This window comes from Scyliorhinus canicula, chromosome 2 (assembly GCF_902713615.1).
Source record: "Scyliorhinus canicula chromosome 2, sScyCan1.1, whole genome shotgun sequence".
In the NCBI taxonomy this organism is placed as follows: Eukaryota; Metazoa; Chordata; class Chondrichthyes; order Carcharhiniformes; family Scyliorhinidae; genus Scyliorhinus; species Scyliorhinus canicula.
The window spans coordinates 112,486,569-112,499,913 of NC_052147.1; the positions used below are offsets into that span (position 1 = coordinate 112,486,569).

General features: G+C 47.1%; 1 protein-coding gene across 2 annotated transcripts in view; it reads right to left on the bottom strand.

Annotated features, from left to right (window-relative positions):
• rab15 (RAB15, member RAS oncogene family) overlaps nucleotides 1–13,345 on the bottom strand; it is a 202,696-nt gene that overhangs the window by 4,318 nt on the left and 185,033 nt on the right. For both annotated transcript variants that reach the window (XM_038785072.1, XM_038785064.1), the window contains exons 3-4: nucleotides 1,788–1,848; nucleotides 18–95 (exon numbers count right to left, since the gene is read on the bottom strand). In XM_038785072.1, coding sequence (XP_038641000.1) covers nucleotides 18–95; nucleotides 1,788–1,848 — 139 coding nt within the window. The remainder of the gene's footprint in view (nucleotides 1–17; nucleotides 96–1,787; nucleotides 1,849–13,345) is intronic.

The following is a 13,345-nucleotide window of genomic DNA, read 5'->3' on the forward strand; positions in this document are numbered from 1 at the left end:
GTTTCTTCCTCTCCTACCTCATCAACATCATTGGCCCATTTCATAATATGTTGAAAGGAGCGTTCGCTTGTAATATCATACACCAGAAAGATTCCCTATAAATGAAGGTCAATAAACCAAATTTATTACATAAGTTATTGGAAATTAAGTCACACTCATGGTAGTTACCATTCCATGACCATAATATATCTTAGCAATATGGATTGCTATCACTATCTTCCATTTCGGATAGCTTTAAGCTGCTAAGAGACCTGTGCCTTTAAGGCCACTGCTCTAAAAGTGCAAATCCAGGTAATTAAGGCTACTTATAAACTGAAGGCGGTTGCATCTGCAGACTCTTAATTGGCTAAGTCGACAATTTAGATAGGCAGATCCAATGATTTTCATGGTACTTTCTTTGAAACACAATTGCGTATTATCACTGGGACTTTTCTTAATTCCAGCAGCAACTTATGGGAACTCATTTTACTTGGAATTTTTAAATATCTCCTCATTCAATTTGACCTCTGTGCAAAGGGTGAGAACTTGCTGAGGTAATTTTGCACCTGGCAGTAGCCTCACATATGACCATTCTTTATATGTGCTTGTCGACAGGCTACTGACAGTGGGAGAGCATGACAACTAAATACTGCATATTCTGGCAGCAGTCACCACTGAATAGTAATCAGTGAAGAATGCTGCATTTTTCTGCTTCCTGTTTTCGCCAATGAACTTGGCTGAGCTCTGGTAAATCCCGGCACATGATGGAATGGAGTAGCTGTGTTCCTGTATGGTTGAGGGTGACAACATAATGAATTCACCCACAAGTCAATCGAAACCTTGTTAGTTTGTTTATCTAGTTTTTATTCCATGCTAACGCTTAGTGCCGTTCAGGTGCCCTCTGATGCCTTCCCTCAACAGGCCAGTATTGACCTGTCCAAACACTGTAACCCTGTTATGGAGGGGGAGGATTCCTGCAGTGGGAGCCTTAGCCAAAATCAAAGTTGGTGAAGATCAGATAGCACGAGCAGGAACAGACTGATCTCACATTGGTGAATGGACCTGGCCTCATCTTTGCATACTATCTGGCAAGTTGATTAGGCCAGATAGTATGGGCCTTCCAGAATTAGGTCTTCCAGCCTAATTCTCCTCTTCCTGTAGCCGAGGACATCAGGCTAACTTCATCACACTCAACTGCAACCATGATTAAATGTCAGCAGAGACCATGTCTTATAGTTTATATGGCTAGTGTAACACCACATGACACATTAAAAACATAAACAAACATAAACAACTTGTCATGATTATGTCAAATCAGTCTAAAACACACCCACTAAACCATTCGAGAAAGCCTCTTTGCTTTAAATTTCAATTACATTTAAATTCAATTATGCCAACTCGATATCTTAGGTGCCTTCTCAAAAAATATTTTTTATATGCATTCTTTCATGGGATGCGTGTGTCACTGGCAAGGGCAGCATTCGAACTGCACGGCTTGCTCGGCCATTTCAGAGGGAAATTAAGAGCTCAGTAGGTCCGGAGTCACATGTAGGCCAGACCAGGTAGGGATGGCAGATTTCCTTCCCTTATTGAGCCAAATGGGGTTTTCCCCAAATAATGATAATTATCGTGGTCACTATTATTGAGACTCGCTTCATACTCTAGATTTATTAATTGAATTCACCAGCTGCCATTGTGGGATTGGAACCAATGTCCCCAGAGCATTAGCCTGAGAATTACTATGCCAATGATATTACCACCATGCCACTCTCTCCTCTTCAAAATACAGAGCGTAATGTGGAGCTCACCTGGGCCCGCCGATAGTACTGCTTTGTGATAGTTTGGTATCGTTCTTGCCCTGCAGTGTCCCTGAGGAAATAGTTTGAACAGATGATATAAGTGTTAAAATTATAATTGCCATACATAGAAAAATTCTAATGACAGGATCTGCATATTACTCCACAAGCAATCTCCATTACTCTATTCGGCAAACTCGCCTCAACAAGAAGGGGTATTTTGTGGTATTTAAGTGGTTCTGCTCTGCAATGAAGAATGAGTCATTAGTGAGTCACGATAACAGCCATACGTTTGTTCTTTAAAAGAGCATTTTCTTCATGAGAAAGAGTATTGAGCAAACCATTTTGTATTTTGTATCGAGTGAAGGGAGAAGGGCCAGTAGAGCTCTGCTCATCACTTTCATTGCAAGGTCTGAAAATATAAACCGGCTACGAATTCTCCTCAACATGGCTTTGCTCATCACAATCTATGTTTCCAAAACAAATAATAAAGGGTTGCCTCCAAAGATATTCTTAGCATCTATTCTGAATGTTCAGATGGTTGCCAAGTAATCATTGGGCTGCAAGGTCACACTAACTTTGGTCAGGATTGCTCACGAAATGGAAAGAGTTATTGACAGGGAGCTTCATAATGTCACTGGTGCCATAGTTCAGTGTTTGCTTGCGGTGTCTATGTATTTACATTTATGTATGTCCTCTGGATTCTTTTCATGTATGGAATGATCTGTATGGACTGTACGCAGAACAATACTTTTCACTGTACCTCGGTACATGTGGCAATAAATCAGTCAATCAACAATCAGTTAAGCACAGTGACATAATGTCCAGGAGCTGGAGCAGCAGGCATATTTCTCCCAATGGCAGCATGTGCGCCACTTCACCAGGATTAGGAAGCGGAGCAAGGCCCCATCCTGGTGCAGAGTAGCAGCCAATGGTTAGACCCATGCCAGGGCCACATGCAGTGAGATCAAGAAACAATACCTCTTACCAATGCACAGGGTCCTGCTGCTGGGAATGAACTATGAAGCACCATCAGTTTAGAGTACAACGCCACCTACTTAAGATAAGGGGGAGCTACGTGACAGACAGCAAGCACTAGTTCCAGAGGAAAATCACAGGTTTGCGAATTGATGGCTTTGGCACTCGCAGATATCATTTGTGAGGCTGGGACATCTTATGCAAAAATTATGGTCTGGTCCGGGGAGTGTTTATGTGGCTATATGATGTGAGTGGAATGGGTATCTGGGCAAGAGTGGCAACGGAAAGCATTTAGTTTCTCCCCAAAGTGTTACTTCTTTTCAGCTGCCTGTATACCAAAACCTGGAAAGCAGCTTAAATCAGAGACTGCCATCTTCAATAAAACATTTAATTGGCCATCCCAGCTCCTGGGAATGGGTTGACAGCTTTTTCCCTGTCTTGACTCTATTAAACAAAGCGGTAGGTAGATTGGAAGCAGATTGGAGTCTGGTTGTAGATTTCTATAGTTTTAGCTTCTCACCCTACCACAACCCATTGACTTTGGTGAGAGGAGTTTGGGAGATGGCACGTGTTTGGGAGGGGGGGGGGGGGGGGGGGGGGCAGGAGGTGGTTGCAGGATGAGATTAAGATTCAGTCTTTTGTTTCTGTGTTTGACAGAGGTTCAGGACTGATACAGAAGCAAACCCAACGATTGACTGAACTGTTGTAAAGACTACAGAATACACTCAGCCAGCACAGAAGCCTTACACAAGTTAAATATTGACAAGTGTTCATCAAGCTTTATGGGTGCCAATGTCATTCTAGATTGCAAGAAAATCCTGCCATTATTTAAACACCTTGGGCTATCTCATGCCCATGGAAAAGGTTTTATGCATGTTTGCTGCAGTAACAAGGGCATCAATGATCTCTTTTACGCAAAGGTACTCTGCTGACACATTGGTTTTTAAAAAAATCATTTTTTATGGGATGTGGGCTTCGCTGGCTAGGTCAGCATTTGTTGCCCATCCCTATTGCCTCTGAGATGTTCCTGATTTCCCACTGAGCCCCTAGAAAGACATGGAGCCAAAATAAATTCATGGTACCGTCAATGACAATGCCATACCTGGACAGGAAATGGGCTGCCGATCCTTTTATACTGTGGCACAGTTCTGTTACTGCCTTCCTAATAGACTATAGATTCCAAAGGCATTGGCCTTGTGTAAGATCCAGCTTGATTCCCTGTGGTCACTATGTACATTTGATAAGGTAACAGTGGACAAGATGTCTGTTTGAGTTTTGGAAATGCAATCTTACTGAGTATACTACATGGCTACTTGGCTTGCCATAGTCAGGTGACTGTGTCATGAGGCTGCCTCTGGAGACAGACATCTTCAGGTCAGTTTCAGCCATAATGATGTTACTTCCAGCTCTTATAAATTAAACCTAAATGTCAGCAGCACCTCTTTGAAGCACAATCAATGTCTTTGCCACAACCCTATCTGTGAATGTAGTGTGTAAAATGCAAACAGGGCAGAAACCGAGTGCAAGCGGTCTCCACTCCACCTTTATCTGTTTGCCCCCCTAGAAAGCGGTGCAGCAGAACACAGAAGAAAATCGGCTCCATGAAAACCTCCTGGGATTCCCCAGGTACCTCTCGGAAAAAAAATGTTCACAAAGAGTCAGCTACTGCAAGAGTATTTGGAGCCCGGTCTTCATCCTAGCCTCAATGTTACATAACATCTGTGTTCAATTGATAGAAACTTTCTTGACGACTGGTACTTTTCGCTTTGATCGAATATTCTGGCATTTAATTCACACAGCAGTAATCTACGGCTTGCTTGGCTCCTGACAGACAAAATATTGTTGAGATTGTCAAATCCCACCATGGCAGCTGGCAGAATATAACTGCAATTAATAAACCTGGGGTGGAATTGTCCGCTAGGCCCGACACCGTTGTGAAACCCGGAGAACAAAGAACAAAGAAAATTACAGCACAGGAACAGGCCCTTCGGCCCTCCCAGCCTGCGCCGATCCAGATCCAGAGGTTCACAACGGCGTCGGAGGCCGCTCCTGGCCCCCTATTCTCCCCCCGCCGGGGGGCTAGGAGGGCCGTGCCGTGAATCTCGGCCGCCGGGCCTTGTCGCTGGCGTCAAGGCCCGGCGCGCCGAGAATGACGCGGCCGACGAGCCTAATGATGTCATCCTTGCATGCGCGGGTTGGCCGGCTCCAACCCGCGCATGGCGGCTTGATCTTGCAGGGCGGCGGAGGGGAAAGAGTGCGTCCCATTGAGACGCCGGCCCGACGATCGGTGGGCACCGATCGCGGGCCAGTCCCCTTCCCGAGCACGGACGTGGTGCTCATTCCCCTCTCTGCCCCCCACAAGCCACACAACAGCTGCTGCCGCCACGTTCACGCCGGCAGCGACCAAGTGTGGTTGCCGCTGGCATGAACCGGTCGGGAACGGCTGGCCGCTCGGCCCATCTGGGTCGGAGAATTGCGGGTCGCCGTGAAAAACGGCGACCCGCGATTCTCCGAGCGGCGTGTCGCGTTTTGCGCGACACCCCATTTGGGGGAGGGGGGGGGGAGAATCGCGAGGGGTGCCAGAGCGGCCCTCCTGCAATTCTCCCACCTGGCGTGGGAGTGGAGAATCGCGCCCCTGGAATATAAAGTGATTCTTTGTAATGGTGACTGTGAAACCGTCATCAATTGTTTAAAAGCCCCACCTGGTTCATTAATGTCCCTGTAAGGAAGGAAATCTGACATCCGTACCTGGTCAGGCCTACATGTGACTCTAGACCCACAGCAATGTGGTTGTCTCTGAAATGGCCTCGCAAGTACTAGGATTTGTTGAGGTGGGAATCCCAGGGGGAGGTTTTCATGGAACCGATTTTCAACACTTGCTAACTGTTTAATAGTAAATGGGCATTTGATTTCCATTATTTGTCAATTAACATCCTCAGAAATGAGTCCCTGACAATGTTTTCTGTTAACTGTTTTACGGCCTTTATGAAAGCTCAAGAGCACTTTATAATTGTGTTCTAAGGCAGCAATTGAAATCCAGAGATGTGGCACCTACCTCCATGTCCACTTGACTCAATTTCCTCCCTCATAACTGTTCTATTCAACAAGTTCCTGGTCTTCCAGGTCCCCAAATTCATCTCTTCCATCCCAATGGCTGCCAAAATCCTTCATCAACTTGTTTAATTTCTCCATGCTCCCACAGCCAGCCTCTCCACTTCCACAAATCATAGCTCCTTGAGAATTCTGTGGTCTGTGCTCCTTCCCATATTCCTATCACCCCCACCCCATCCTTCTGAAGTGTCATCTGTTCCTTGGGCCCAGTGAATTCATTTCCAGAGTTTCATCCTCTCTTTCAACCCACTTTTTGGCTCTAACACACCTTACTTCAGTCAATTGTTCCACATGAAACTTCCACTATTCTAGCTCCCACTCTTCCATTATGGTCCACTCTTTCATTCCCCACACCCATGGCCTCCGCAAACTGCTGCAAGATCACCCCACGTTTCCACTTCCGATTTCAAAACCTTTCTCTTCTTAAGCTTTTTGTTCTGTTTCTTGAATATCTTATGACAGTCCTCCAGCTTGGAAAATGCCTTTGAACTGTCTCTCTGTATGTGAGGACTCCAATTTTTCTTTCTTTCACAGATGTGCGAGTCATTGGGATGGTCAGCCATTTGTTGGCCACACCTAATTGCACTTGACAGAGCAGCTTGCTCGGCCATTTCAGAGACAACCACGTTGCTGTGGGTCTGGAGTCACATGTAGGCCAGACCAGATAAGGATGGCAGATTTCCTTCCTTATAGGGACGTTAATGAACCAGATGGGGCTTTTAAACAATTGATGATGGTTTCACAGTCACCATTACTAAGGATCACTTTATATTTCAGATTTTATTAATTGCAGTTACGTTCTGCCAGCTGCCATGGTGGGATTTGAACCCATGTCTCCAGAGCATTAGCCTGGGCCTCCGGATTACAAGTCCAATGACATTAATCACAGTCTCTGCTACAAATCATCTTTTTCTTCTTTCTCAGTAGGTCGGTTTTCACCACATGCTGTACCCGCCACCACCCCCCCCAACTCAGATCGATCGGGTGATCTGCTCCCAGTTAATAACCAGCTCTCAAACAATCAATCTGTAAGTACACAGCTTGACTTGCCCAATGATCTGCATCACCTCTTCCCATTTCCCGGTCCTCCACCGACCCTCAATGGCAGAGGGGTGAAACTGGGAACTTGTCGTGTGAGAAGCTCATTAAACATAGCTCTGTCAGTGAAAATAATAATGAAAACATTTCCCACTGCTGTGTTTCCTGTCACTCAGTCACTTTTATATCCCTGCCGTTGCCCTCCCTTTTATTCGATCATCCCTAAATGTTCCCACAGGTTTTCCCTTTAACAGCTGCCATTTGGAAGACCACGTTTACATGAACTGCATTTACCTCTTCACTCCTTTCTGTTACCCTCATGAAAATCTCAAACAAGTTCGTTAACACCACTCACCCTTAACAATTACATACCTGCTTTCCTTTATCAACCCACATTACCCAAGTGACTGTTAATTTTGCATGCAATTATTGTTTGGAGAAGCTTCCACACTGCTGAGGTTAAACTAATTGGACTGCCGTTCGCTTATCCTCACACCCTTTGCTGAACAAGGGTGTTTACCATTCGCAATCCTCTAGTCCTCTGACACCACCTAGGATAGAAAACTCTTGGCCGGTGCTTACGCAATTCCCACCCTTAGTTCCCTCAGTATCCATGGTTCCATTTCTCTTCCAGGCACAAGAAGACAGAAAAATAAGTGCAGGCATTGACCACATCACCCTTCGGCCCTGCTCCACAATTCAATATGATCATGAGTGATCTTGTGTTTCAACTCCACTTTATTGCTAGATCCCTCAATTCCCTGAGAGACCTAAATCTGTCTAACTCAGCCTGAAATGAATTTAACAATGAAGCATACACAACCCTCTGGGCCAGGAAAAGGTTCATAATGCCCTGAGTGAAGCCATTTATTCTCATCTCAGTCCAAAATGATCTGTCCCTTAACCATTGACAATCTCTCAACATCCACAAAATCAAGCCCTCAGATTCTTGTGTTTTTGATTCAATGGTTTGCCGCTCATGCTTCTAACCCTCAGGAGAATATAGGCCCAATACATTCAGACCTGCATCATAGGACTACCCCTCTTCCTCAGCCTTTGTTGCTGACCAAGAGCCGAATGAGAAAATCCATTTTCCTGCAGTGAGTGTTGGGATGAAAAATGAAATGAAAATCGCTTATTGTCACAAGTAGGCTTCAAATGAAGTTACTGTGAAAAGCCCCTAGTCACCACATTCCGGTGCCTGTTCGGGGAAGCTGGTACGGGAATTGAACAGTGATGCTGGCCTGCCTTGGTCTGCTTTAAAAGCCAGCTCTTTACCCCTGTGCAACCAGCCCCTGGATCTGGAATGCATAATCTGAGAAAGTGGTGGATGCAGGTTCAAGCTAGGCATTCAAAAGGATTGTTGTTTGAAAGGCAGCAACGTGCCAGGTTATGGGGAGAGGACAGGGGAATGGCATTAGTGAGGTGCTCGTTCGGACAGCTGGCGTAGACATGATAGGCCGAATGGCCTTCTTCCACCCTCTAACAATGGTGATGTCATCTCACTTTGGAACGTTAAAGACTTAAAATAAAAACGACAAGCTCATTTTAGTTATGGCAAAATTGTGCTCGAATCCTCAGGAGGGATAAATGCAATGAGCCCTTTGTCCACCAAACAATCGTGGGGGCAGCACGGTAGCATGGTGGTTAGCATAAATGCTTCACAGCTCCAGGGTCCCAGGTTCGATTCCCGGCTGGGTCACTGTCTGTGCGGAGTCTGCACGTCCTCCCCGTGTGTGCGTGGGTTTCCTCTGGGTGCTCCGGTTTCATCCCACAGTCCAAAGATGTGCGGGTTAGGTGGATTGGCCATGCTAAATTGTCCGTAGTGTCCTAAAAAAGTAAGGTTAAGGGGGGGGGGGGTTGTTGGGTTACGGGTATAGGGTGGATATGTGGGTTTGAGTAGGGTGATCATTGCTCGGCACAACATCGAGGGCCGAAGGGCCTGTTCTGTGCTGTACTGTTCTATGTTCTAATCATCAGAGCTTTTCATAGGTAGTATAAACAGCACAGGAAATAGAGGAAAACAATGGAAAATATTGCTTGTGTTTGTGGTGAATATAATGTGTCCTTGAACAAGTAGAATGTCAGTATTGGTTAAAGCACTCAGGTAGAAGCACTCTTGGGTATGATTGCCAAATTGCAGTGTCAAATCAGCAGATGCCGAATTTTCTTTTCAACTTTGTTGGACAGTCATGCAGCTTGCGTGCAGTTGACTAGCTCAGGGACTTATTAGAGGCCACAAAATAAATATATTTCCGAAGTTACACTGTACGGATATAGATTACTACAGGGGTTTATTCACCATCAGCAGAAAGATTTCAGCAATTACAGGCAAAGTACACCATGGAAACAGACCATTGGGTCCATTTTGGTATTTATCTCCCCTCGAGTGGTATTGTTAATTGCCCATGCCTGCACTGTTACCACATCACTTTGTGGGTTTTTTCTCTCCCCTGCTATCTAATATGATTACGAGGTTAGAAGTGAGTTTTTAGAAATTTAGAAATTAATTTAGAAAAATGAGCGGCGGCCTTTTTGAGACATATTGGATTCTCAGGGGGCTTGACAGGGTAAATGCTGAGAGCTTGTTTCCCGTCCTGCGGGGAGAGTCTGGGACCAGAGGGCATTATCTCAGAGTAAGGGATCGCCCATTTAAGACCACCCCTGCCAGTAAGGTCCTGCTCAAAATGAAGAAATCGATCCGGGAGATCACTTTATGCACATGCAAGTAGAAGAACTCCTTCACCCTCGGCTACATCTTATTTTTTTAGCCATATTATTTACTTTACACCAAAGCTGGTCGAGGCTTAGGCTATTGTAATGCAAGCTTATATGTGGTATCTGAAAACCATTCGGCTCATTTAAATATGCAGATCTGGATCTCGCCCAGTGAGGGTGTGATCCAAATCGTGCCAGGTGGAGCGGGCCGGGTGACTCGCAATCGGCGCAGAGCCCAATGTGGGACTTTTGCGCGATTCACGCATTGCGTCTGAGTCCATGCCAGGCGCAACTGGGTCACTGAATCGGCACTCTGTTTTTCAATTTATGGTAAAACAAAGGGAATCATCTCATCTGTGCTGAAGTCAACTGGCCTGGATGATGGGCTCCTAAAAATTGAAGGAGGCCCTACATTGTTTTACTGGTATGAAGACATATGGGGCGGGATTCTTCAGCCACGCCCACCCAATGACTGGAAACATCCTTCCGAGGTCAACAGATCTTTGCATGATTCCCGTCCCGTCCATGGCAATCTTGCGGCAGGTGCGGTCGAAGAATCCAGCCCGTGGTGTTTATGCTTGGAGATAACAGCAGCCTGCAAAGCCAGACCCTAACAAAAAATATATTTTCCTCGATTATGTCCATTTCTGTGGAGTTGCAATGGTTCCCGACCACAGTGAGAAGTACAATGGGAATCAAAGCGCAGTTCCACCGTGGCTCAAAATAGTTTTGGTCCCATGAGAATCGGCAATCTCAGGATACTGTTTATGACAGCAAACCTTTAACAATGTGGTCATGTTTCCATCTTTTTTTTTAATATACATTTTATTGAGGTATTTTTGGTATTACAACAACACCAAAATAAACATTGTACATGAATCTATAAACATAGTGCAAAAGCCGTCTCCCTCCCTTACAGGTCCCACCTTTATTAACCCCCTACTATAAGCTAAGCTAACCCCCCCCCCCCCCCCCCCCCCCCCCCTTCTGCTGATGATTAATTTTCCGCAAAGTTGACGAACGGTTGCCACCTCCGGGCGAACCCTAACATTGACCCTCTCATGGCGAACTTAATTTTCTCCAAACAGAGAAAGATAGCCATGTCAGATAGCCAGGTCTCCGACTTCGGGGGCTTTGAATCCCTCCAAGCTAATAGTATCCGTCTCCGGGCTACCAGGGAAGCAAAGGCCAGATTTTATGCCTCTTTCTCCTCCTGGACTCCCTGGTCTTCCGACACCACGAAAATCGCCATCTCTGGACTCGGTTCCACCCTTGTTTTTAACACCATGGACATGACATGCGCAAACCCCTGCCAAAATCCCCTAAGCTTCGGACATGTCCAGAACATGTGGACATGGTTCGCTGGTCCTCCCGCACACCTTGCACACCTGTCTTCCACCCCAAAGAATCTGCTCTTCCGGGTCACTGTCATGTGAGCCTGATGAACGACCTTGAATTGTATCAGGCTGAGCCTGGCACATGTTGTGGACGTGTTGACTCTACTCAACGCGTCCGCCATAGACTATCCTCTATCTCTCCTCCCTGCTCCTCCTCCCACTTGCACTTCAACTCCTCAGTCTGCGTCTCCTCTGACCCCATAAGTTCCTTGTAAATGTCTGAGATGCTCCCTTCTCCTTCCTGCCCTCTGGAAACGACCCTGTCCTGAATTCCCCTTGGTGATAGGAGCGGGAAGGTTGAAACCTGTCTGCGTAGGAAGTCCAGCACCTACAGGTACCTGAATTCGTTCCTCTCGCCAATCCAAACTTCTCCTCCAGCGCCCTCATACTCGGAAAGCTCCCCTCTATAAACATATCCCCAATCCTCTCAATCCCTGCTCGCTGCCATCTCTGGAACCCCCCATCCATACTTCCCGGGGCAAACCAGTGATTATTAGATTGGGGACCAAACCAATGCTCCATCTATTCCCACATGTAGCCTCCATTTCTCCCAGACTCTCAGGGCTGCCACCACCACGGGGAGTACCGTTCTGGCGGGGACTGCAGAGGTGCAGTTACCAATACCCCCCAATCTGATGCCCTTGCATGAACCCGCCTCCATACCCTCCCATGCCGACCCTCCCCCCACCACCCACTTCCTGATCATGGCTATATTCGCCGCCCAGTAACAGTTACTAAAATTTGGCAGCGCCAGCCCGCCATCTCCCCAACTCCGCTCAAGCATTACCTTCCTTACTCGCGGGGTCTTGCCCGCCCAAACGAAGCCAGTAATCACTTTGTTGACCCGTTTAAAAAGGACCGCGGAATAAAGATGGGGAGACACTGAAATACAAACAGGAATCTCAGGAAGACTGTCATCTTCACCGTCTGCACCCTCCCAGCTAGTGACAACAGAAGCGCGTCCCATCAATGAAAATCGTCCTTTATTTCGTCTACTAGTCGGGCCAGATTTAATTTATGCAGCCGGTCCCATTCCCACGCCACTTGGATGCCTGGATACCTAAAGCTTCCCCCTACTAATCTAAAAGGCAGCGCCCCACATCGTCTCTCCTGTCGCCTCACTTGGACCGCAAACATCCCACTTTCCCCCATATTTAGCTTATACCCCGAAAACAAGTCAAATTCCCTAGAATCCTCATGATTTCTTCCATCCCCTCTATGGGTCAGATACATACAGAAGCAGGTTGTCTGCATAAAGCGAGACTCTGTGCTTCACCGTGCACCCCCCCCCCCCCCCCCCCCACCGGACCAGCCCCTTCCAGCCCCTTGAGGCTCTCAGAGCAATTGCCAGTGGCTCTATAGTGGGGAGAGGGGGCATCCCTGTCTCATCCCCCGGTGCAGCCTAAAGTAGTCCGATGTTGTTTTATTCGTCCGCCGCTCGCCACAAGAGTCTGATACAGCAACCTGACCCAGTCAATAAAGCCCCGTCCAAATCTGAACCGTCCCAGTAACACTCCCACAGATATTCCCATTCTACCCGATCAAAGCCTTTTCTGCGTCCATTGCGACCACTACCTCCACCTCCCTACCTTCCGGGGCATCATGATCACGTTTAATAGCCTTTTTATATTGGCCACCAACTGCCTACCGTTAACAAACCCCGTCTGGTCCTCCCGCAATAACATCCGGGACACAATCTTCAATTCTGGAGGACAAAGTTTTGGCCAGTAGTTTGGTGTCCACATTCAACAAGGATATCGGCCTATAGGATCCACACAGCTCCGGGTTCTTGTCCCGCTTCAGAATCAGCAAAATTGTGGACTGTGACATCGTCGGGGGCAGCACCCCTCTCTCCCTTGCCTCATTGAACGTCCTCATCAACAACGGTCCCAATATCCCAGAGAACTTTTTATAGAACTCCACTGGGTACCCGTCTGGCCCCGGGGCTTTACACGACTGTATGGCCTTCAGACTCTCCACTATCTCTCCCAACCCGATCGGGGCCCCCAGCCCTTCTACCAGCTCCCCGTCCACCTTTGGGAAATTCAGCCCCCCTAAGAAGTGCCTCATCACCTCCGGCCCCGTTGGGGGTTCCAACACATACAGCCTACTGTAAAAATCCCTAAACACCTTATTCACCCCTGCTGAATCTCCAACCATGTTCTCATCTCCATCATTTACCTTCCCTATCTCCCGTGCTGCCTCCCTCTTTCTAAGCTGCTGTGCAAGTATTCTGCTGGCCTTCTCTCCATGCTCATAGATCGCCCCCCCTCGCCTTTCTCAGCTGCTCCACCGCACTACCTGTGGTTAACAAGCCGAACTCCGCCT